We start from the raw sequence: 27,079 nt of genomic DNA on the forward strand, positions 1-27,079 counted from the left end.
GGGAACCTGCTTAGCTGGGCTGGAAAACTATTGAGAACACCAACAGTCTGAAACTGGGTGATACTCAGATGGTAAGAAACAGATTTAGGGAAAAACTGTTCTGGTTAGAAGAATTTCACAGAAAGTAGAATTAGCGAATCAATTTTTATTTTTGTTCAGAAGTAGGTTGTGTATTTATATTTTGGTTGAAGAGTGTTTCATTACTGTGCCACATGCAAAAAGCACTGTTACTCTCTTTAAAGACTTCTTTTTAGTAAAAGCCATCATTAGTGAAACACTGTAATAAAGCAAGATCAAAGATTTGCCTTTATTTTCATGACTAACATTGACATTTTTATAATTACTTCTCATGCGGACTGGTTTAAGGATGTTGGTACCATACCTGTGACAGACACATACTGCTGTGACTGCCTGTCACTACAGCACCTGCTGATGTATTCGTAGGGCTCTTTCTGAGGAAAGGTCCCACCGTTAGGGGCAGTAGGAAGAAAGTGAAATTCTACAGACATGCACAGTGCAGAAAATAAGGATGAAGTGCTTCAGGGATTGAGGCTAGAAGGGTTCACAGCGCGGCTGAAAAATCAACCTTTTGCAGAGTGGCAACAGGCCAAGCATAGGCCGATGCAAGACGATACTTGTAATATCACACCCTGATTTCCTAGGGAGGAGTAAATACAGCTAACACACAAGACAACTTTGCTGTGTTTTCTACCTCACTTCTCAACCTGGAAGAGGCTGCAGCTTTTCTTCACAGCCTGCGCTGCAAGACACTGCCATGTGGTAGCCTACCCGTAACAGTAAGGCTTGCGTTCAGAGTCACAATTTTCTTAAGGAATCATGGATACGTTATTGTACAAATGAACAAAGTATATTTACTGTAAGAAGTAATAAACAAGTGGTTTTTTTTTTTTTTGTTTGTTTGTTTTCCTTTGAAGAAGTAAACGGCAACAAATGAAAGAAGTATGAGACAAATCTGAACTCTTGAGCAGAAGTCTAGAGAAACCCAAAGCTCCTGCTGGTTTGTTTTCTCCCATCCAGGCAAGCCCCACTCTTGGTCTGCCTCCCCCAGTTACTGTGGCCAGCTTTGTTAGGCAGCTACAAGAGATCTAGTGAGCTAACCACCTTCCCTCAAGGTACCACAGGCAGGGACACCAGCTGCAGGCTGGAGAGGGGCCAGAGCAGCTGGGGGGAAGTGAGCTGCCTGCCTCTGCCTGCCTGGGTGCACATCCTTAGCATGTTCAAGTGAAACCAGGGTTGTTACACCCCACTGCAGACATTCCTTCTAGTGGTACACGTAGTGTGTTTGCAATGATTCTGGGAAGTCTTTGAAAATCTATAGGGATATGTAAATATTATGAAAAACAACTCAGCAATTGCAAAAGACTTCAAAGGCAGCTGTAGGTGCTCGGAAGCACTTCTGAAATTCAGACCTTATGTACAGCTGGAGATGAATTAAAAAATGAAGAATATCGGGTTCTTTGTGTGTGTTCAAAGACAAACCCATATGAAGTGGTTGGTCTTCAGTCTACAGCGAACACACGATCTACAAAGATTTAGTTAAAAAACATGAAAGTTGGCCTTCTGAATTATTTCCTCTTATTTGTCCAGCACTGATGGAAGAAAGTGCTGTGTAAAAGTTACTAGAACTACTTTTCCAAGCAGTACTGTGGAGTACAGTGTTGCCAGTCACTTAGAGCTGGTGCTGATCACAACTCCTACATGCTTTGAAAGGCTAAGGAAGGGCAGCCAGCCAGGTGAAAGCACATTACCCTCCAGAGCGCCAGCCAGTATGTGAAAAATATTTGTCTGCTTTCAGCACTATGAACCCTGGACCCAAAGTACACTACAACAAAGCTGGAAGGACCAAATGGCTAAGCATGTTAACTACCTAAAGCATTCACTAACAAACTACCTCACTATGGTTATTTTATTACTTACCCATGACAAGGCATTGTGTCCTGGTCTGTGATCCTTGACTCTTCTAGCTGTTGATATGCTGGTCCTGTAATTCCATTGAACCTACCCCGAGGTAAGGGAGGAGTCCTCCGAAAGGCATTTCTATGTAGCATCCCACTTTTTTGTCCTGGGCTGCAGCATGAAGAGAGACTTCTAGGAACAACATCAAGGGTACAGTAAAAATTATCACAGCAAAAGCGTAAACTTCTGCAAAGTAAAGATTCAGAATTAATAATGCATGGATTACGGTTTTTATAAACTTTGCAGTGACAGTCTACGATGTCAGCAGAAATTCTCTAAGGAAATCTACTGCTATAATCCACAGCTAGCTGCTGTTTACGCCATATCTAATAGATCACAACCCTTCTAGGAATGAAAGTAATTGACTGGTATATTAAATGTTTTCTCATATTTGATGAAGGATGTGGTTTTTTTTTTCGTTTTTTTTTTTTTTTTTTCTCCATGCTGTGTACCATAATCCTGGTATAAGGAGTTGAACCCTCAGACAGTGAAAATAAACAGCAGAGCTTCATCATACCTAGAGCTGAACTCAAAATCAGATCTTAAATTTAAAGCCCATTATGTCACCTATCAGCTTAGGGGTCCTGCTTGCTGATACAACAACATTAAATTGGAAAAAATATATTAATGAAGCTTCTGAACTCCAGCTTGAAGAAACTATATACAATGCAAGTTTCCTCCATTTTGGCACGATTTCTTTTGATATCATTTTATTATTTTATATACATTGATATATGTTTGCAATATATACATCGATTTTCTTGTTTGTACATGTATCGACAAATACAGAGATATTTCTTTATGTGATATCAAATATAAACTGTAATCTGATAAAGTAATAGTTTTCTACTTATTTTTAGAAAATTGCTTTTGTAAGCAACATTTTTATAGCGTTTTGGAAAAAGAATGATTTTTTCCATGTCATACAGGAATTAAAAGGTGTCTAGAATCCACATAGCTGTGTTATATTAACCATAAATCCAGCTGTTTCTAATGGAAAAATAAAGGAACACACAATTATGTCAAAACATAACCTATTTATACTGTTAACAGGTCACAGCACTGCACAGCATGACTAGCTATTCATTTTCCAGCTACTCCCTCTTTCTCTTGACTGGGCCACTCTTCTCCTCCTCTTCTCTGGGTCTTCTCCTCTCCCCAGTCTCAGAAATGTGTATTATCTAAGATCCTGTCACATTCTTAATGATGTTTTAGTAGAGGTTTCATAGATGCATTGTAAGAATTATTATCCTTGGTTAGGTGAATAATTTTAACTTCTGACACTGTTCAGCTATGCAAAAGACTTTTCCTATATTTACCTCTCCTATTATAACATGACTTAATAGCAATCTGCATTTTATACCTAGTGGAAACATTATTTATAGTTAGGGTCATATCTACTCCCAAAGCAATTCTTACTTGGATTAACTATCTTGGACAAATTCTCTTGGAACATACATTTTTGTTAAAACATAACCTTTATCCTCAAAGTCAAAACGTAAGAAAGAAACCCAACAGGCTCTACTCGAACTACCCACGTTTGATTATGGTCTCTATTCTGTTCTCATTAGGCTTATACTTTCTTGGTGTTTTTTCATTGAAAAGATCAATAACCCATAGCAATAGCACTCCCTCGAGGATTTTTGATGCTTCCTTACATAGATTTTTCCTTAGCTATTATGAAGGCTGCAAAAAAATTTGAAACAAAAAAACACGTTGGACTGAAGTACTGGCTTTTCAATTTGGAAGGCTGGGTTCAAACTGTGAGATACAGTTCCTACTCTGTAAAATAACATTACCACATCATAAAACAATTGACAATTTCTGCTCAGGAAACAGATTATTAGATCAGGGAGTCTTAAAAGATGCAGCTGAATGAATAATTCACAAAGGCTAATGAAATTTAGTTGTTTTTTTTTTGTATTATTATTGATTGCAGTATATTCATCAATGTACTAGGAAAGTCAACAACCTGATTATAACTTAACAAACTTTGGACTGATTGCAGATACTTGAAACTAGAAAGGCATTGTTAAATTGTGGTTGGTTTGATGCTCTTGTGCATCTTCCCTGCTGCTGGATGAGAGCATATGGTCTCTCATCTGAAAACATGCACGTGCAAATTCATGTACATGCTGTGTCTGTAATAGACGTAATTGCAACACATACATGTACGCCTGAGATAATTTGTATAATCTGCAGCAAAGATGCATCTAAACTTCTAAAACATCTAAACCTATCTAGACTTCCATCAGCTTGCACTGAAACTCATCTTGCGCGCTCTGCTGCCACATTCTCCATCCCACTAAAGCAGCAATCATCGGTTGGGCTGCAATCACCTGGCACAGGCCAGCATCTTCTTGCAACCACAGCAGCTGCAGCACCGACAAGCCTTGAGTGACCAAATTGTTGCTAATGTTAAATTCTCACTCAGGCTTCCAGCGTTTCTGACTGAAAAAAGGAGGTGAAAATGAACACAAATCATTTGTAGGCACGGCCAAGGCAAACTTACTATGAAATACTATGAAATACTGGGAAATGTTTACAGACTGCAGCTGCAAGCTGCAGAACATATACTGCAGGTCTTTTCTTGAAGCACCAAAACCTAGGATAGTAAGAATCTTTGTTAAAAGTTCTATGAAAATGTGACTCCTTTTTCCCCAAACTGTCCAACTGTGCTACGAATACTCTTCCTCCAATAACTCTAATACAGTCTCTCTCATGCTTCTGCTCTATTGCTCAATGTGAAGCCTTCCCCTCTCTGAGGCAAACAAGATCTTTCCAATTTTTCCAGGTAGTTTACCCTTCTTTAGTCATCATTATAGTTTCATCCCTGCTCTGTACTCCAGTCTACCTACATAAGAGAGACCAGTCTGTGAAACTGAGCTGTTCAACAATGCAGACCAATAAGGAAAGCTGTAGCAGATATGTCTCCAAAATTCATTAATTGATTACTCAAGAATAACAAAAATCAGAATAGGTTTGAAATGGTTCACAATTAATGGTTTGAAACAAAATTGTTTTGTGTGAAATTTTCTTTGAGTAAAGCTACTGAGTTAAAACAAAGACTGTCTCAGAAAGTGGACTGTTCTCTTCTCAAGGCACATAGGCAACTCCCAAGTGTGTTAGCTGTTCACGAAGAGGAGACAACTTGTCGTGAATTTACAATAACTCTGGGAATCATCCTGTACTATTTTTTAGTTAATTAGTAAACAAAATTGATTATACATCTCATTATGAACACATTCAAAAGCACCTTTCTTAACAGGAACATGAAAAGCATTAACAAGAGGAGCACAATTAAAATGTTAAAACTTTAGATGGGAATCCCTTCTTATTTAATAAGGACAATGGAGCTACAGAAACATTGCTTAAAACAATGTCTATCTTTATTTTATTTATTCTTTCCTTTTCCTTTTTTTTTTCCTGCCTCTTCAGTCTTGTTTTACCTTGTGATGACAGCACTGTCACATCATTTTGATTCCCATCAACCTCTTCCTTGTTACATCTTGTATTCCTTCTATGTCTCTGCCTTCACATTTTCCCTATGTTCTCAAGATGCCCCCTGGTGTCCCGCTCTGAATTAGATATCCAAGAGAAAGATGCTAAAAAAGATGCTAAAAACATTGAAATGTTCCCTCTTCCCTTTTCGTGTTTTTTTTTTTTTTTTTTTTTTTTTTTAACCAGCTCATCTACACGCTTGCTGTTTTGGTGGTTTTGTTTTAAAAAACTTTGTTAAGCTGTGATACATGAAGAGAAATATGCAAAGCAGAGGAAGGAAGGGAAGTTCTAAAACTGACTGTAAATACCCTGGCTCTGTACCTGCAAAAACTATACAGAGAGGTATATTATATTACATACGATATTCTGTACTGATAACAAGATGCAAACATTGCTGTCTAGGGCTGAAAGCTGTGCTGTTTGCCCTTCCAAGACAGGAACAGTAAATGTATACCCCAATGACAGAGCTAGCTGTCACATGAACAGCATTTTCTGATACTCCCCGGGAGCCACATTTTTAGGCTAAATACACTATCTATAGCTAACATTTGTTCAGATCCACTATCTATACAGACTTTCAACCAGTTTTCCATTTTAATAAAAAGGATCTGTTCCACCTGAGAACATAAGCATCTCTCAATAAATACCATGTGGCAGCATAATACTGTATCATGAAGTCCTTTTGGCAGACTGCTAACAAGAACGAGATGACAGAAAAAGAGTGAGTTTGTACTGGAGTCTGCGTTACAGAAAGCCCCCAAAGAAGAAAGTTAACATCACTTTGTAACCTCAACAAATCTGTATGTGATTAAAGTAATACTAAGAATGTATGGAGATTATTATGCCAAAAAGCTGTGACATAAGCAAACTGAGAACTTTTATCAGTGTTATATCTTTTTATTTTATTTTATTTTATTTTTATCTTGGTAACATCCTATATTCCAAGCATTTCATAGAATAGCTTGGGTTGGAAGGGACCTTAAAGCTCATCTAGTTCCAAGCCCCCTGCCACGGGCAGGATGCCACACATTAGATCAGGTTGCCCAGGGCCTCATCCAACCTGGTTTTAGCTAATCGTGTAACAAGACACCAGAGACTACTTTAGGAAAACATCTAATCTACACATATTTTTCATTGTGCCACCATAGTGCTTCATTTTCAATACGTCTTTTACTTCTCCTTATGCTTTCTCTGATGTATTTATAAACAGCTGCCATATACTCTTTTCAGTTTTCATTTACTACACCAAGACAGACTCTCTAATCCTTTCTATGGAACACAGATATTCATTCCTCATCTTATTGTATTAGCTCATCAAGCAATTCGAGCCCATACTAATCAGGAGGCCATTTTAAATACACAAGATAATACCGGTGTGTTCATGCTATATTGTATACATGCTATATTGTATACATTCTATACATGCTCATGGTGTGTATACGTGCTATATTCAAATGCAGTGATAAAAGTGTCTCATGAAGTAGTTTTAAAATTTCTGACTTTCTGATGGAAATGCCTTAACTAATACTTCCTCCCACCCCATTTACCTTTTAACCTGTGTCACTTTGTGACTTGTTTATCCTTTCACCAAGTAGCACAAACTGAACCTTTTCTTCCCCATTTGTTTCTCAATATATAGGAGAAAATTTTGTTATTAGTTCCCAAATGCCTGACCTTGTATTTAGTACTGCAGAGTTTTGATATATCTGCATTACTCCACTCTTTAAGGCTATTTGATTTATTTTTTACCTCATATCTAGATCCTTATCTACATTTACCCTAAGTTTTAAGTAATTTCTTCAGTATGTTCTCACTGAAGGGCATTGATTTCTGCATTTTATTTCCATTTTGACTGTCAATAATGTCTATTTTCATGTTTTATTCTACTGCTGTTCTACCATTGTCCTCAAACAATCATCCTAACTGAAAAATGAAATACATTCATCCAGAATTTCCCTAACTGCTTCATATATAATCTCTGTCCCACCATCAGCTTTGCTTCTTTCTGTCTAGTACTCATACAGCAAGAACACTTAATTACTTGCTTTCAGAATCACCAGTAATCGTGAAATCTCAGTGCTTTCTGGAAATGTTCACTTCAAGCATGACCTATTGTTCTCTGTGATATTTTGTTTCTCTGCCTACACCCTCATCTCTTTACGCCATTTTTTTAAAAGTAAACTTTTCCAGAAAACTGTATTTTTTTAAAAAAATTTTTTGGGGGGGTGGGGTGGGGAGTACCAGATTCTTTATACTTTCTCCCTTCTCAGGCTTCCTTGGTTGCATTAGTTTATCAATATTTGTTCTTTTTAACCCAATAACTTTATTTACATAATAGCTTAGATTTACCATTTCATTTAATGTAAACTAAATCAATTATACTGAGAGCATAAAGAGTAAAATGCTTGCTAAGACTAAAACATGGCTTTAGCATGGTTTTTATGGAGTTAAAAATTCACCGAAAATGCAACCACAAATTATTTTAAAATTTGGAGTAAATTTATTGTATTTTGGTGCCTTTGCAAGACAATACAACTGCTTTAAATTGAAAGCCTCTGCATTTGGCTTTCATCAAAGCATTCTCTGAAATGAATCCCTCTAAAATCAATGACGAATGAATCAAAGAAGGAAAGTCAGTATGACTAATTACCAAGAAAACTGCTACTCAAAGGGATCACACATCGGTCCCATAGTTAACAAAACCGTAATTTGTTTCTATCGGTTAGATACAAAGACAGCAGGGGTTTTTCTTACTAAAACCAACAGATGACCTGAGATGAAATTCTGAGCATACTGAGTAAGTTTACTCATTAAACATACTTGTTATTTTCCAGTTCTAGGAGTATTATGGATTGTTTTACATATGTAAACAGATGGTGTAAAATTCTTCTACAATATTAACAGTGCATAAGACAGAAGAAATATTTTTGGAGTAAGATTCAGTGGTGATTCAAATCTTTCATCTCTATTGCAATTCCTTGCATGCAACTGAGGTTGGCAGAGTGAGAAAATTGTTATTATCTAGTAATCTGAGTGAAATAACCAGATGATCTCTGCCAGTCAAATTTCAGCAACCCAGGATGATTTCCTACCTTGATAGTCTTACTGCTAGGCCAAAATTGTATTGGTTTTAGAAACTGTGAACAGACAGCTACTGATTTAAGAAATAATCACCCATCATTAATGCCCTTGGAAGCACCAAGAGAAAAAACAGTTCTAGTCGTGGAACAAAATACTTCCATAGTGAGCAGAAATAGAGCAGTAATAGCTTAACAATAGCGTAAAATAGAGAACCTGCAGAGCTGCTATAATTTTTCCAGGCTCATTTCACGTTTTGAAGAAAAGATACCACATTTGCTCTATTTTCCTCTAATTGTCCATTTTAGGGAGACCTAAGAATTTCAGCTAGTATCACTTCAACCCTATGTCACTGCTTAGATTAGACCAAACACCTCAATGGAATGAAATGAAGGGATGGTTAGGACAAAATGTATCTCAGTGAAGAAAAAAAAAAAAAAAGAAAAAAAAAGTTTAACCACTTAGCCTTATTTGAATATAGAAATAAGTGCTAATTGTACCTAGACTGTGATTTATTAGATGGACATCACAAAAATGAAATGGAGGGGGAAAAAAAGCTATTTTATACTGAACAGTAATTAGAAACTAAAGAAACTGAATAACTTAGGAAGCTGTCACATGATGCATAATCAAAGATAGCCTTACAAGTCAGTGACATGTTGAAGTCTGCTGCATGTTTTATAAAGTGAGGCCCTTGTATAATAAATCTTAAGTTATAAAACTACAAAAAGAATACTTTATAAATCAAGTTAGTGATTCCACATCTTAAAAACGGTTCTGAAGAAAAGACTCTTAATTTAGTCCAGTGCTTGATATCTGGAAGTATAAAAATATATATTTTTTCCCTCAGTAAACAGATTTTGGTGCGCAAAGGTGTTAAAATAAGTACTTTGGAATTCTGCATTAATTCACTGTAAATTCTGCGTGACTTATTCTTTATTTTCCCTATGGAAAACGGAGTCCAGAGTCATTCAGCTTTCATTTTAAGAGATAGTCATAAACAAGAAATTAGTTTTTTAGTCCTTATTTCCACATTTTTAAGCTTAATAATGTAGTAACATAGCACCTACATAATTTCAAGTTTGAGTGTTGCAATCATGTTATTAAAGGTAAGTAAATGTCACTGTCTTTTCTCTAAACTTCACCTTTTGACTAAATTGAGATAACAAGTCACCCCAAAGCTTCAAGTGGAAAGCATTCTGACAATAGTTACAGATTTCCTCTAATGCTCAGTAAAATTATGAGTCCTGTATTAAAAATCTGTGTGGAATGAGGAAGAAGCCCTAATAAGTGGATCTGACATGACATTTGGTATTACTTTTCATGCCAAATTAAAGGCTTCAGTAAGATAAATGTAGGTAGGGCCCAAATATCCCTTCCTGGTTTATATGGTGCATTTTGGTAGGTTTTTTGTTTCTTCTCTTTTCATTCAAAATGACTGGGAGGTTGCAATGAAAGTGCCCTCTCGGCTTTACACAAGATGCCAGTTAGATTACTACTCATGCAATCCGAGACTATTTTTAGTAACCTTAAAATGTTGTCCTTAATTAAAAATTAATAAATCCTTCCTTTCATATTACCTAGCAAAAAAAATTCTGATCTCATTTTTCTCAGCCTTCTTTCTGTCTCAGTCTAATGTCTGAAACACATTATTGTTACGATTCCCCCAACAATACTGCTTATACCAATCACAAGCTTGGTTTCTAGTCCTGTAATGAAGCATCTGCACTCTTTTTCACACAGAAAGGCTAAAAGTAGAATTCTAACCCAAATGCCACCCAGTGATGGTTGACCTTCTTCTACTTTTACTACTGGAAAAACCGTGCATCCAAACTTTTTAAGGACTAGTTTTCAAAAGTCACCATATGTTCACAAATAAGTCATTATTAATTTCAAGTACTATTTGTTTAAAGAAACAGTGAGAAAGGCTGGAAGTTTGCAAGCATGCCTTTCTTTGGAGAATAAGTCATTAACTTCAGGAACATTGAGCAGAAAAGTATTGTTTTTAATGGTTTCTCAAACTACCATTTCATTTGGTGATCTGTCTCTATAGGTGGGATGGTGTCTTTTAATGCTTCCTCTAGGACTTTTGCAAAATGTAGTTGGTGAACACTGTTAATGCCTTTTATGTCCACAGATAAGAAAATGCTTGGACATCTGCTTAATGAATAGGCTAAGGCTCTGTTAGTATCGTACGGTTCCGCACATCTCCCAGTCCCGGAGCACAATAATCCTGTCTGTGTATCACCAGTTCAGCAACATCTCTCGGCAGCCTGCCATCAGACAGCCATTTGCTTACCTATGTTGCTTGACGGGCTGGGTTCCTCTGTCAGGAGACAAGGCCTCTGGGAAAGACTGAGGGCCTGAAAAGCTAGACTCCATAACTTTGTCCAGAACAGGCCCAGGATGCCTATCTGGTTTTGAGTACTGTGGCACAGAGAACAAAATTAATTAATACATGAAAAGCAAAATACATCATTGATGTTATTCAGTCAGAACTGAAATTGGTTAGAAGTGCTAAAATGCATTTTTAAATTAAAATCAGGCACTGCATATAATCCATTCGCTATTTACATAAGTGAAGAGCACAAAAACTTGTTATCCCCATTATCTTCTACACATCAGAATACTGATATCTGCATTGGTAGCAAAATTACTGACTAATCTTCCCACAATGACAGGGAAGACTGATCCCTTTGAATAAAAGCCTACTTTTGTGTCTGTCCATGCAAGGACTGAGATCACAAAACACATCTCAGCGGATGTTCTGCACCTCCTTTGGTGATTTCAGTCAAACACTGCTTTCATCAATATGCATAACCATGAAAACCAAACCGAAACAGCTTTTGTATCATCAGATAAGTAAGAAAAACATTTGAATCCTATCTGTAGCACCAGACATCCCTTTTGGACAAATCTGCACCTGAAACTTTTGACCTGGGAGTATCTGTGCTAGTAATATCAGTGTAAACATAATTCTTCTTGTGACAGTTGTAGGCGTAGGGCAATCTCCGGGCACGCAGGGAGACGCAAAGGTCTGTAAAGCAGACACTGGACATGAACAAGAATGGATTTTCTTCTTCCTGCTTTGTGATTCAACTGGAAATTCAGCAAAAATTGTGTCTCTGATCCTGAATAGAGCCAAGAAGTCAAAGTATAAGAAAGCTGCATTTTGGCTTGAAAGAAAAATCAGTGTTGTTCATGGTTACTGGGCAGTATCTCAGAGATATGAGTGGTTAACCCACGTTTCCACAGAGGTATGGAAAATATTGCACTTTGCAGATTTTTTATGCTGTATTGTGATGACCTGCAGTAAACCTAATTGGTCTATTTTTCTTTAATCCATTTCTCTATGCATTGCATTTGTATTTTTAGTACTAGATATTTGTTATCTTTACAATAAACTGGTACTGTGGATGCTATTACATGACTAAATATTTCAAAAAGAAAATACAACAAATTAAAAAAACAAAACAAACAAAAAAACAAAACACAGTGGAGAAGATAGTAAGATTTCTGCCACAGCACAGATCTTTTTCATAATGACTTTGTTCAACAAAAGACCAAGGAAGAACTCCCTAAAATACATAATTATTTTCTGATTCCCATTTATTCTTATCTACATTTCCCCCGAGTTCAGCAAAATCATAAAGGAAAGAATGACAAGATTACTCTCTTTTAACTGGGTTAAATGCAGTTTCAGCACATCTACTCAAACTGCTCATGACCAGTTTTTATTGATAAAATAACATCTCCATTTTTTTTCCTCCTAAGCTCCTCTCCCTCTTTCTGTTGTGTTAAATATCCACAGAAACAGGGCCAAAATAACTGCTTACATGCTTTTGAAGATAAAGTGGCAATATGCAAAAAGTTGCTGTGCACAATGTAAACACAACTGAAATAATAAGAGGAAACATATTCCACTCATATTTCTTTCAGCTACTATGATCTTAGTTGTCACTTATAACCATTGTAGATAAAGTATTTAGACAGAAGTATGACTTTTAAGGTGCTCATGTCTGTGAAAGTTTTAAACTTCAATAGTTATTCTGCCAGCTGCAGAACTGACACATATTTCTGACCTGAATAAATCAATTTGAGCTATGTGAAACATGGGTTATTAGCACCAGGAAGCTGTTTCTGTTCTTTTTCATGTTTGTTCATGATATTAAATTGAAGGTTCAGATGGCTTATAGGACCATGATTATGAAGTTCAGCATAGAGGGTATGTAGGGATAAGCTATGTCTTTTGCCGCATCCACAGTTAGAGTGGATGTGGGCTGGAGGGATCGCATACAGAGTCTTTCCTCCTCACAGCTGAGGAAAAACAGGACCCCACATGAGCTGGTTCTGACTAGCAAACAGCCCCAGACACCCAACACCCACCACTGCCCAGGTACAGGTGCTTCTTTCCTGCTAACCATTTCGTTTATTCAATTTTCAGAAACACCACTTATCAATTACCACAACAGCCATAATGTTGATTACAATGATAAGGTCAATCACAATTTGAACTGAGGGTGCAAATATACGGAGAATTTGAGCAATCAATGTAATTGAATTTATTTGGACGTATCACACATCATACATAGACTTAAACACACTTGGGTTTACTCTTCTTTAGTTTAACTGTAAGTGCCATATTCTCTGAGACCACCCCTGGAGGAAAACATCTTCAGGTTTCTGGGAGAAGTCTACAGCAGCAGAGGAGTCATTGCTCCCAGAAGCGGGTAGGGGATCGCTACCCATGTGTATGCCAGCAGAGCCTGTCCTGCTGCTCCCACAGCCCAGTTCTCACCCAGGCTGCCCATCCTGAGCTGCCAAGCACACAGCCACTGTGGAGGATAAGCTGTGAAACACTTTCAAAGGACAGTTCCAGGAGGTTGGAAGCATCACTGAAAGCTTATCTGTATTATTATTTGTAATGGTTTTATTGTCTTCTTGGTTAATTATTTGTGCTTGTTTGAGCAATTACTGAGAAATGCTGATGCATATGGCTAAATAAATTAAAGAATAATGATAGCATTTAAAAATAAACCATTTTGCAAATTTTCAATTTTTCACGGTTTCATGGAGAAAATCATCTGTTATGTACAATTACTCAAACTCTTTGACAATAAAATTCCAGCCCCTGCTAGTTAAAGCTAAACAAGTCTGCAACAACAGCCTGTGCAGGGAAGCAAGAAATCAGCCTCTGCCTCTGACCTGCTGTACCACTGTGAGCACATCATTTCCCTGCTCTACATCTTGGACTATTCTTTCTAAAATTTAGGATCCATGGGTGACAAATGCCACCGGTGCTACATAATAGCTAGACACTGTTGTCCTAGGCTTATGCAAAACAAAACAAGCTCCCCTCCTTGATCTCTTCCTCCTTGATTTTCCCTCCAATAATAATAATAATGTCAACATATGCACACAGCATTGAAAGAGAGGTGATGTGGGGATGCCAATTCAAAAAGGACTGAGAAGGTGCAGGGGGTTCAGCTTTAAATTACGTTCAGAGAGCATTCCTCAGAGAGGTGAAGAGCCTTTTCTAGAAGGGCTGGCATTGCAGAACCAACCTGTCAGCTGGAATATTTAACATCCTTACAGCTGTTCCCATATGCTATGTGCTCTGTTGCCAACACTCTATACAGAGGTCAGTAAACTTAAGTTCGTCTGTTTTGACAGTTCTTCTAAAGTTGTCACAGGTTTCTGAAATGGGAAATTTGTTCTTGATCTTTGCTGATAAATCACATCATAACTCAGGCAAAAACACAGTGATTTTTTAAAAAGAGTTAAATGTTTCTGTCTGGTGTTCAACTGATATTAATGGCATTTCTATCATAGTGACTAAAAATATATATATATATATATTTACTTTACTATCAACAAAAGGCAACAAGGCACAAAAAAATATTTTGTCCTCTTGCTGTAAGGATATCAGAAACCTGTAGCCAATGATTGCAAGCTATTAGAAACAAGTGTAGTGAAAAGTGAAACCACACGCTACAGCATGAAAAGCATATTAGGCACCTCAGAGGGAAAGTGATGGGGAATTAATAGATCCACTTACTACCATGGGAGAAGGTATTAAAATCCACAAGGGTGAAAAAGGCCATGACAACTCTAAAAATCACAAAAGGAATGGAGGTGTGGCAAATCTGCTGCTCCCTACCTCCCCACCCTACCCCACCCCAGTATTTCAAGCTGGTTGTAACTGATGGAATGGCAGACTCAAACTCCTTGGACACCTACTTCATTTATACTTACATGGTATTATTTAGGTTGTGTGCCAATGCCAGATGTTTGATGCGAATGTGCTTGGAGTAGCTCTCTTTGCTAAGGATGACTATACTGGTAAAAGGTGGCTGGACCTGTTGTCTGGTTCATATTTGGCAGAGGCATAGTGCTCAGGCTGGGTCGGGGTTTAAGTCCCTGACCACTGCAGCAAACCTATTCTCTGTTGCATGCCAGGTGGACCTATTCTTTCCCGACTTTATTACAGTGCTGTATGCTGGCATCATTCATTTAGGATATTTTTAGAGGGTCCAAAAATCAGAATGGTAACCTGTTAGTATTTACCAGAGCTCTTGAAGTACAGTTGCTGCAGAGCTTTAACAGTTTTTATATTTGCTGCTCTTCAGAGACTTTCTGGGAATACTTTCAACAAAAAGAATAATGAACAGGAGTGTAAAGCGAAGTCTATACCTCCGTGTAGTAGGGGGCTACCTAAAGCTATAACACCAGAGGCTTTATAATTCCTACTCATGGTGCCTGACCTGTAAAATGCTAGGATGTGGCTGTTCTACCTCACTTGTGTTTATCCTGATAATCAGAGAAAAGGAAGGAGAAAAAAATAATTTAAAAAGCAACTTCTTAAATTAAGGGATTTCTAAAAAGCCTGGTAATTTTTTTTCCCTGAATGTCCTGTTTATTAAATTGAATATCCAATCTTCTTAAAAAACTAAAAGAGCAATCTTTCCATATGGATGTTTAATGAACATGGAGGAATGTCCTGCACTTCCAATTCTTTTCTTAAATATTGCCTTTTGAAATAAGGATTCCCAACAAGGTAGCCCTTAGCTTAGGATGCAGCAGAAGAAATGAAGAGTGTTTTAAAATCAAACACTTGGATCTTTTAACACTCTATATGGTTTTCATAATCACACCATTGCAAAGAAGCTTTAATTGGTATAGAGGTGGGATATCACAGGGACTCAGGTCCAAAATTCTTTCCTTTTCCTTCTGCAGCAATCAAAACAGCTGTAAGCACAATGAAAATTAGGCTAGAATAAAATGGAAGTTTATAAGTAATTTCAATACTTTGTTCAAAAACAAAATGTGGGTTGGATTTTTTTTTTCTTTTAACAACAATTTTGATACATTTACATAGCTTCTCTCATTTTAAAGATTCAAAATGGGCTTTCAAACTAAATAACTTTTTTTTTTTTTTTTCTGAAGTCCAGTCAAGGTTAAAAGGGAAGAAAGGAATTATGAGGAGAAAAAGTATTTCCCTGAGATTGGTCAAGCTCTTTAAAACCCCAAACCACTTGAAAAACTATCTGCTATATCCTGGGTCTCGAGAACTGTGTAAAACTTCTTCCTAGGGCAACACAGCATTTGAAAAGATCTGTGCACCTATTAGTAAACGTAGCAGCCTCTGAGTCAAAATGTGAAAGCTCTTTCAGAATAGACATCAGAATATTCATCAAGAATAAGGAATGTTATGCAACTATTTTTAGGTCTACGCTAATACAGAGGAGAATAGAAAGCAAGGTGAAAAAAAAAATGCAAGCATCACCAGGTCCATCATGAATAGGAGGGGGAAAAAAAAAAAAGGAGAATCTTTTAGGGAAAGAGAATGATGGCATACAAGCAAGACTGATTACCCATTTTAGAAGAGCACATAGAGTAGGAAAGGAGAAGAATTCCAGGATTTCATAAACCCAAACAACCCCTAACTGGATGACTAACTTCCAGAAAATAACTTTAATTTATTTAAGTTTCTATGTTGGCCCTTGGGAATGAAAAGAACCAAGATTTCTCCCCAAACCCTATGGTGGGGAGCTGCAGGTGGGAACCTCACGGAGATCACATCCAGAGTGACTGTAGCACCTCCTCAGGTTTGAGCCAAGGGAAAGCTCTCCTCCCCTCGCCAGAGCCTGGTCTCCTTCTCAGGCTGCAGATACGCACAGGGCAGATCTCTGGTCTCTGATCGGGAGCCACTCAGACCCATTTCAAAGCTCTTTTCTGCTCTCTCCCTGCCTCCCCCCCCCCCCCCCCTTTTTTTTTTTCCTCCAATCTGCCAAGTTCTGTAAATATTTAATGAACTGCCTACATGCATTCCTGCACTAAAATCTTTCTAACAATAGAAATCATTATTGTCCTGCACTGTTAGTCTACATGCCGCACAAGGTCATTCTGCATTTCTTCCTTAGTATTTTTGCTCCCCAAAGGAAAATGCGCTAATGGCAAGGATAAAACTGCTCCCTGCTAGCTGCCACAGGAACTAGAAAGCGGTGTTAATTACCAGCACTGAGAATTGCCATCTGAACAGCATTAAAAGCTGAAAAGCAAATTTGGCTGAAAATAATAAAGAATAACAATGGTTTTCAATCTCTAATATTTGGAATCCACAGACTGCTGCTTCAGCCATTATAACTATTGTTATGGCAAAAGAAAAAGGCTTAAATAAAGCTTGTTGATGTGTTTGTTGGAAGCTCAGAAGACACCGAGTAGTTCTTTGTGATGTTTGGTTGAAAAAATATTGCACTGAATTAGTGACGAAATGCCTGAGAACATATTCTTAGTGCTAACCACGACCTACTTTGTATGTTAGAACGGAAGGATCAAAAAAGCTCTTTACAGCTTTACCTTCTGTTGTCACCATTACAACCTAATAACACTCCCAACAGCTTGTTTTAGGGGCAAGAAGTAAACTATGACTGAATGAAAGTTAAAGAACTGCAGAAGGTGCCCTAAACTGTCATTGTGCTGTTTTAGTGAAATTAGCTGTCTCCTTGAAACAGTGCATTTTTCCTGAATCACAAAACATACAATGACAGCAAGGGTGCTTCTGTGAAACGAAACTGCTTGTGAGCACAAGCAGTGCTCTAACAGCTCTTCTGTCACAGCATGGGGGTTCAGCTTACTCCAACTGGTTAAAAAGGCATTCATTTTATGTAAACCTGGAGCTGAGATATCTGTGGCTAAGTGAGCATGAATGCTCACATTTGTTTATATTATAAAGTATATTCTAATTATTAAAATATATTCTAATTTTGGCCTTGCTATCAAGACCATTATCCACTGTTTTAAATGCTTTGTTCAGGAAAAAAAAAAAAGGTCAGCATTCATACACATTTAGTGTATGAATGAGGGGAAGAGAACAGCATGCATTGGAAAGGAATTTGCATCAAGGGCTAGATAAATTAGCTGTCTTCAAGTTCCTTGTTTCAAATTCACTTTATGCATTTCATTATTGTGGGATTGTATTAACTTACAAATAACTATTGAAAACATGACTAAATACATTTTGAACTCAGTTTGGACAAACTGATCTCTTTCTAGTATCAAAAATCCCTTTATTTAACTCAAGACCCAGCCATCTGCACTGTCTTCCTTAGGCACTAGTTAACCTGTACAAATTTAAGTCCAGATTTTGAATTTTCTCTGAATTAACTGTGACGAGTTTCATGCAGGTTCATTAACATGTTGTACAGGAAAACTCAAAGTCACTCAAGATCAAAGTCCCCCACTTCACCTATAAACCATACTTACGAGCTAAGGTATTCTCCAACAGTAATTTCCAATGCTGGATGCAAAACTAGGGGGCTCAGCATGGTTTATTACACGAACAAAATACCCCAGGGCCCATCAAAATAACTTAAAAAAAATAAATAAAAAAAAATCCCTGCTTGGTGTTTTCTATTAACAGGCCTGATAGAAAACATTTTATGAAAGAGGTGAGAATTATTGTTCCCATTGCTCAGATGCTAAAAGCAACGTGACAATGTGCTGCCATCAGCAGCAGGAACACAGCCAGGCTATTAAGTGTTGTAGCTGGCAGGATTACTTACATTTTGCAGCTGGACTCGGCTTTGTGCCATACACTCTGACTTTGCCATCATGCTCGAAGCATTTAGGCTGTAGGTTTTCCTATTCTGTGTTTCTTTCAGCTGTTCATGAATTTGCTTTGTTTGGTTCCTGCAGAGAGAAATAAAATGTATGTAAGAAAGAGCTAGTTTGAACTACTACTATAGCTATGATATTTATATAACCATGGTTCTCTCTGTTAAAAACTTCATTGCACCGGATTAACCAGCTGAGCTAATTGACTACAGTCTAATATTTCAATGCAATGGTCATTTTCTGGAGAGTCTTAAGAGAGGAAGAAAAGAGCTTCTCTGTTTAAAATGTCTTCTATTCTCAGATTACTATAATAGCATCCTACTTGTTTTAGCGCAGATTTTTGAAAGAAAGATAATTTATTCCATACTTAACAATAGCTTGCATGCAGGCCTGAATATTAAAAAAGCATTTTGCTTGGATTTGGAAAGAGATTTTGGCAAACACAGCAGGCATTCACCCCTATTGGTTATAAAAAGTGTCAAACATTTCTGCTAGTAGCATTAGACTTGACCTAGTATCTTGCATACGCTGGCCAGCAGCAGCACTGCTTTGCTATGCTGCACACAGCTTTTGGACAGCAATTGGTGCTGAACCAAATTTCAGAAGGAAGTAAGCAATTTTAAGGAAGTGTAGATAAGAAATAAAGGAAAAACAGATGATGTTTTCTTCATTCTGTATTCGAAATTCTAGCAAAAAGGCTTCACTAAAATTTTGAAAAAGTTCTGGTGATTTGCTGCTGAAAGCATTATGACACGATCATTTTCATAAAATTCCAAGGAAATTCATGACAGCAGCTCTAGAGTTTGTATGATTGAGCATTGGACTTTGGGAATCTCTTCTGCACATATGATATTCTTAGGATTTCATCAGGAAAAAACAAAACAAATTATGCACTCTTGGAAATCTAATTTGGGTTTATTTGGGAAATCTGGGTTTCGAGTTCTTTCTACATTTATAAACACATGAAAGTGAACTGGAATATTCAGTACTTCATTGTTGCATTTTTTAACATTACAATTGAGATTCCAGAAGGTAATTTATGGAGAAAAACAATCTAATAATTAGTTTTACTTAATGTTTATGCAACCTAACATTAATATTAGGTTTATGTATGTTCATTTTGCCAAAAAGCAGGATGCACAGTTATAAAACTAGAAATTATTAATAATTCAAAGTTAATGATTAATATATTTATATATTTGTTTTCAAAACAAATGATCCTTATGTCTTCTACTTTACAGACACTTTGCAATAAAGTGTTATCTCAGCAAGAAAATAAAGTCACCAGTCATCTATAAAATCCAGCCATAAAGAGCAGCCCATTTTCTTTTTACTGTGCTCTCCCCTCTGTTGCTAACACTAACTTTCTTGATTACTCTGAAAGGAATAATTGGAAGGGCATAGTGTTTAATTCAAGTTCTAAACTTCCTCAGACGGAATATATTTTAAAGAAGGACTTTTTAATACAATGCTGCATAGGGAAGTGCATATTTCTAGCAGCAGGTATTTCACAATTGTTAGACTAAGAAAATCAGAGTCAGTTGCTTTATATAAACTTTTTTCCCCCTGGACCATGCAACATTCTGTTAGTAATAGTTTACTGTTTGATATATCAAGTTAAGCCCAAAGATTATCCTCCACACAGGAGAGATGCTTTGATAACTTGTAAGCATGATGAAGATACCTCTGCCTGATGAAAAAGTCCTGAAGATCTGTTGATTAAATGCTGCTAACACATTATAAGGTTTGATTCATTTTAAATTTGCTGTTTTTTTCACCTTTGAGACACTGGGCAATGTCACAGATACAATACTGTTTTATGTGGCCTCTGTACAACCCAGTTTAGATACTCTTACGTGGGCCATGAGCTTCACATGGGTGAGCAGATAAAGAGGGACAAGCAAAATGCTTCCCTTAGGCTCCAATGACTGGGAATTGCCCTTTTGGAGGACAGTGTCCCAGTGCAACACATAGTGAAGGTGAGCCTGGTATTGAACCTCTAAGAGAACCATAGAATAACTGGTCACCTGCTGAAGTTTGAGTCAAGGCACTGGCACAAAACCAACACGCAGGTGGATGTATGGCCAGAGTGAATCTCCGAGGATTTTGATGGAATGGTGCTAATAACAAAAGGGGGAAAAATGGGGAACAAAATCTCACCAGCAGTGAGAGCATTTAGGAAAATCTCTTCAAAGGCAAGAGAAGTTGCACGTGTTACTTCAATCTTCTTTAACTTCTGTCATCTCCAGCTATTTCTGCATATCCACAGCTTCCCCACCTCCTACCTTAGACTGGGCAAACCCTACTACCTTACCTGCCTGCCAGTGCTCATGATCTTCATGGATTCTGGTATGGAGAAAACCTATAGGTGTGTTGAAATTTTCCATGAAGGTAGTAGTGTCAGGCCAATCAAGAGACTTACTTTTTGGACAGTGCCAGATGGAACCACAGCCAGGGACTTGGGGATTAGTATCTTAAAATTGCTGCGCTTTGTATGTTTGAAAAGATCTCATGACAGAACCGAGGTGTCTATTTTCTCAATACTCTTCAAACTTCAGATCCCAGAATCTGGCATAAGCACACTTCAACTCTTCTTAGTAAATCTTAATTACAATATTTATAATGCAGATAAAAAAATAATAATAATATAAAAGAAACCCAAGATATGAACCACTACAGTCCTGTGAGTGCATCTTTGAAGGATTATTTCTACTCATTATTTTTAAAAATAGCTCTCCCCACCACCTCATCAAAACTGGTATTTGGTATTTGTTCCAACCCAGCTCTTCACTATTCCCTACAACTCTGCAAAACCAAGAGGAACACAGCTAAAAAAAAAATTCATTGAAGAGAGGGACATTTTATTCACAGTATGCTCAGTTGTTGACGGTATGTTCTTCCAACTGGCAATCCCAGTCTGCTTTCCCTGAATCTCTATTCATCAGCAAAAATCTCAGCCCTTTCCAGGAAGGACAGGAACACCTTATTCTTTCTTTCTTTCATTCTTCTGTAAATCTAAAATAAATGATAACATTTCTTATTATATGGCAATATGTCTGTCCCTGCTCACAATTTAAACTGCAACCGAGAGGAACTGTCCTGCAACAGCACCCTCCTAGCTAATGTCATTGTCAGATTATAGGCTGAAAGAACAAGTAAATGAAATCCCTCCAGACAGAACAGATAAGAGAGTTTAGACAGAACATGAACCAACTCAACTCTTTGTTCATATTATGCACAAAGTACCACTGAAATTTGAAGGCAAGTGCGAAAAAAAAGAGGCTTGGTGACTTTTCCAGTGTGTTTTTTTTTTTCTTTTTCCTGATAGAAATGCCAAAACATTTTTTTTTTCCTATAAGAAGTACCTCTCATCATGATAGCATGATAGATGCTTCTGATAGTAGCATCTCATTTCCTACCCATTAGAATAAATTTTAAATAAAAGCAGGGTCGGTGGGTGGGGTTTGGGGATTCAGATAAACATCCAAACTTTTAAATAGTGGAAACCTCCACATTTTTGATTCTCAGTCAAATGCTCACCATGGCTAACCTCATACAGGTTATTTTATATTATTAATATTTTTATATTAATTTATACTGATGTGCGTTCTCTCATTAGCTCCAGTTGGAACAGGAATGAGGGATGGCAATCATAGAGAACATATTTATAAATACAGTGGCATTGGCAAGCATGTTATGGAGTTGCTATGACGCTTGTGCAACTCAAATTATACACAAAACAATAAATATTAAAAAAGAATGTTCAGTTGCAGAGATAAAAACAGAACAGAAAGTATTTCATTTGAAAATTGTTTAGTACAACATGATTCCATCTTATTTATAGGTCAATGTACTTATGCATTAGAGATACTCAGTTACGCAACTTTGATCAGCAGCTTACCACTATTAGCTAAAGGTTATAGTTATCTACAAAAAACTTACCCGTTCATGCATTTCTAACTTTTACCTTTATTCCCAGCATACAGAAACAAGAGCGGACGTTAAGGAATATGAAATGAAATGCAAAAACCATTTATTATCAAAATAAGGAAGTGATTATCACACTGATAGTAAAAGGCACAGAATTATTATTGTCAAGAAAAAGAACTGGAAAGGTCACAATCCCTTCTTTCCTGCTATCAGAAAATAGAAAGAAGAACATGTAATACTTCTATTTACTTTTTTTGTTGCTGTTTTTTGATTTACATAATCTACCCATGGAGAACTGTTCTAGCCTGTCCAGAAATAATGATTGCTTCAAGAGGAGGGAAGAAACTGAAGAACTGGAAAGCTATAAAAAGGACAAAAGCCAAAAAAAAGAACACACTAGACAATGGCTCTTACTTTGTTTTGAAGTAGAACGCTGCACAAAGCATGCCCACTACGACTATGCCAAAGACGATACAGGAAATAGACAGCACCTGGCGCTGGTACACTTCTTCGCTCTCTGTGAACAGCAAAATTGAGAATTATGAAGGCATCAGAAAACAGTATTTGTGAAAAGTGGATTTCAGCACAACATGCTTTCACTAATGATGGACAAATATGGGAGATTTTGGAGGTCTAGGTCGGCCAGATCCTCAACAGAATGCTTGAGTTGTGGCCTCCTAGAAGAGTTTTAGAAAATGGTTCCCAAACATGTTGAAAGATACATAATCATAAAACCCAGGAAAGTTTAATATTTTCTCTGCCCTACATGATTTTTCCAGCTCCACTGTCAATAAAGAGCCCTGCAACCATGGATTTTTACTGGCTTAAGGCAAGATCCATGAGAGCTCTCGGAAGAGCCCATAAGACTCAAGAGTTCATTTTGAGCTATGAAAAAAATGTAAGTTTTGTTTTGAAATTACAATGTCTTTACAATGATTACGTCTTGCTCCCATGTCATTCCCTGTATTTGAAGCTAATGTACAACATACCACAGTGAAAAAAAAATTAATCAACTTGGATGGAATCCACAGAATGCTATGCTACAATGCATCAGACATTGCTTTCATGGGAATCTCTAGTTTTGGAAGTGATTTCCTTAATACATCTCATCATCTTCTAATTAATTTCAAAGCAGGAACAGAATGGAAGTAAAAAAAAAAAAGAAAAAGCTAAGAAAACAAGAGAAAACACTCATTCATGACAGCAGACAGAAGCTGATAGGCAACTGGAGCTTCACACACTGAATTTATCAACAGCTCTGTGTTATACTTTATTTTTATTATTTCAGCTTCTTGTCTAGCCTGAAGTGCTATCATGCTAAATAATTGTTTTATAATCTGTCTCTCCAAACATACAACATATAAAATAATCTTTTCATTCATATATTTGAGGTAGAAAACCAACATGTCAGATTATCAAAGCACAGAATATGCACTGTACACTGATAAAGCTACATTTCCTTTCTAGGTCAGAGATCTTCAGTGCAGAACCCCTGTCAACAAGAATACCACTCCTGTGTTAAGTAGGTGACAGTAACTCCAAGTTCTAGGTTCGTAAGGCCCAGGTTTGTAAAAAGAAAAGAATGAAAGACAACATCAAGGTCAATCTGGGCAAATATTGAAAAAATCAGCACCTAATTGGAATGTCAGTCAAATACCAACTTGCTTTATTATTATGACTGAATACTATGTACAGTTTCCTGATCAGTACTAGTTATTAATTTCTCAAGAAAAAATATACAGACTAACCCAGTGCAGTTATGAAACACTTGGAATCTTATTCATTTGTCTCTAGTAGAAGTCCCAATTCCACTTCATAAGCTATTTCAAATAAAATTACAAGTACCAAATCTTTATTTCTTAGTTACTTCTTTACTTGCTCCCTCAAGAGCAATACAATAATTCAGAACATTCCTGATAACATTGCAATAAAACTGATTCCAATAGAGCTTTAGTCCCATTCCTCACTGCATGAACAAAATTTGGATCTAGACCGTAAATTCTTACTGGTACTGAACTGGGGTTTCTTGTTTCTTTTTCATGTTTGTTTTTAATAGCCTATCTAAACACAGAGTTATCCACCCTCCATTTCCACTACAGTACACAAAAAGACTAACCTTGTAAATTTTGAATCATGAAAGGTTGAGGTGGATCACACTGCAAATAGTTAAATAATTGTTCAGTTCCATGATTGCTAATCTATTCTGACTGAATACCAATATCAGCACCTTCTGCCTAAAATCACAAATAAAACATACGTACTTATAAACTGTGATGTCACTTAGACATTACATATCATTACAACAAACATACATTTGGGTTAAAGGAAATTGATATAAATTGTGACAAAAGGTTTTTTTTTTTTTTCTGTTAACCTAGGTATTCATTAAAAACTTTATTTCTTTTGTGGCTTTGTCAAGAAATGGCGAGTTTCATGCAGCTATGGCCTTTTGTCGGTCCTGAGTAGCTATCATTGTCTTGTTAAAGATGACTTTTGAATATATTTTACCAAGATAAAAGCACTTCAAACTGGACAATATTACCCTGCTCAAACAACTATGTGGAGATTTAAGTCTTTTGTATAGTCTGCTTAATCACTGGTTTTCAACACATACTGATCAATGCTTTCTTTCCTTTTTTGCTTATTCTGCATAGTGCATATTTAAATAATTAGTTAGTGATTAACTATACTCCATTTCTTAGAAAACTTTGTTCATTTTTTATATCCTTTAAATCTGTGTTTGTGTATTGGACTCCACCATTTTTCATCTTCAACATCTTAAAATATATATCAGTTTAGCATTTTTCCAGTCTCTAGTCTTCCCCCCCCCTTTTTTTTAAGAAAAGAATGCCAAACAAAAACAAAAGCAAATACCACCATCCTATTGATGGAAATTTCATCTGCATCTCTCTGCAAACTTTCAAGGTCTACTCATTGTTGCCATGATTTAACCCCACCATTGCTCTAAACGCATATAGCTGAGAACCCCTCTAGCTGAGGGGCGCAGAAAAGGGCCTTTAAACCTAACACAATAAACCAGAGGGCTATAGCTGAGTTCTGCTAAGTACTATAGCTCTCACAAAACAGAACGCTGATGAAATTCAATGTGCAAAAAAGAGAACTGAAAATTACTTCTCCTTAGCTGTAGATGTGCATCAAACTGTGCACACATGTATTTACATACTGAAACAAACTTTCAAGATAATCTAAAGTGTGAGTGAAATTATATGTCTCTTTTTATTCACAGATATTCATACATTCCTTGTGAAATAGATCACCTTAATTACATTCTATTGAAATAAACACTCTAGGGAGAGGATTCCTCATTTAATAAGCATCCAAGAAAATATTTCAGGTAAAAATCAAAATATAAACTGACATGGATATTCACAGATAACCCAACTAAGGAATTAAGGTTACAGAAAACAAACTCCATCAAGCATTCAAATTATACCTATACCAACAAATCTAAACCAACAAAAATACAACCACAGAAAACAGTGCTGAAAAATAAAATAGTAAACTGTTTAGATTCAGACTATTTTGTTTAGTGAAAATTATGGAAAGAATGATCCTTCCAGAACACCAAGACAAACTTATATGGGACATTAAGCCTCTTAGAAAGGTCAGTTCCTGTAGGCAAGCCCTCATTCTCCATGTACACTGCAACACGTCTGGCCCAGTTTTGTTTACACTATTGATTCTTCCTTATTTTCATTCTGGCAACAAACTTGTCTTGCCCTTCGCCTCTGTCCCGTCATCCTACTGAGCCTGAATTTAAACTTCTCATTACCTTAACTGCTCCTTCTTCTAAGCTTATTTCACATATTTCCTACTGTTATAAAATACAAAATTAACTATTGGTGACCCATAGAAGCAACGTTTCTTCCAGCACTCACAGCACAGTCAAATTTCATCTGTCTGTCAATGAAAAAAGTACATGTCATATTCCAGGTGCCAGGTTTCTTTTTGATTCCCTTGCTCTTTAAAATTTACTTTTAAAGGCTGTCATCTGTCTGCTTTATGCAAGTGGAAAGACCCACTGATGCATACGCATAAGACTTTAAAGAATAAAAAGTGTAGGACAGACACATTTTTCTTATGACTGTTACTTCTAAAAGATATAGTGGTTTTGTTGTGTAAATAAACTGAAACCTGCCTCTTCTTTGTAACTTTACTATAAAAGGAAGAACACTGATAGAGGGTCCTTGGGAAATATATATTTCTAGCCATATGACTGAAGAAAAAATAATTCAGTTAACTACAACAGATTACGTTAGTCTTTGTTAGCCACTAAATCCACAATATCATTACCAGCTGTAATCAGCTGATCCTCTAACTTCTATTGTCTATTTTCTGAATTTGTTGAAATTTCTTAGGAAGTTATTTCAAATATAAAGAACTGCATTGTGCATGTGGCCTAAAGAAAATTATAACAAAGCAAAAATAGTAACGTTTTTATACCTCACAAGCATCA

General features: G+C 36.7%; 1 protein-coding gene across 3 annotated transcripts in view; it reads right to left on the reverse strand.

Annotated features, from left to right (window-relative positions):
- The window catches only part of NRG3 (neuregulin 3), a 406,747-nt gene that overhangs the window by 13,351 nt on the left and 366,317 nt on the right, over positions 1-27,079 (reverse strand). For all 3 annotated transcript variants that reach the window (XM_067000739.1, XM_067000738.1, XM_067000737.1), the window contains 4 exons: positions 23,017-23,119; positions 18,621-18,747; positions 10,856-10,983; positions 1,939-2,109 (listed from right to left, as the gene is read on the reverse strand). In XM_067000739.1, the coding sequence (XP_066856840.1) occupies positions 1,939-2,109; positions 10,856-10,983; positions 18,621-18,747; positions 23,017-23,119 (529 nt within the window). The remainder of the gene's footprint in view (positions 1-1,938; positions 2,110-10,855; positions 10,984-18,620; positions 18,748-23,016; positions 23,120-27,079) is intronic.

The sequence above is a fragment of the Anser cygnoides genome, chromosome 7, assembly GCF_040182565.1.
Source record: "Anser cygnoides isolate HZ-2024a breed goose chromosome 7, Taihu_goose_T2T_genome, whole genome shotgun sequence".
In the NCBI taxonomy this organism is placed as follows: domain Eukaryota; kingdom Metazoa; phylum Chordata; class Aves; order Anseriformes; family Anatidae; genus Anser; species Anser cygnoides.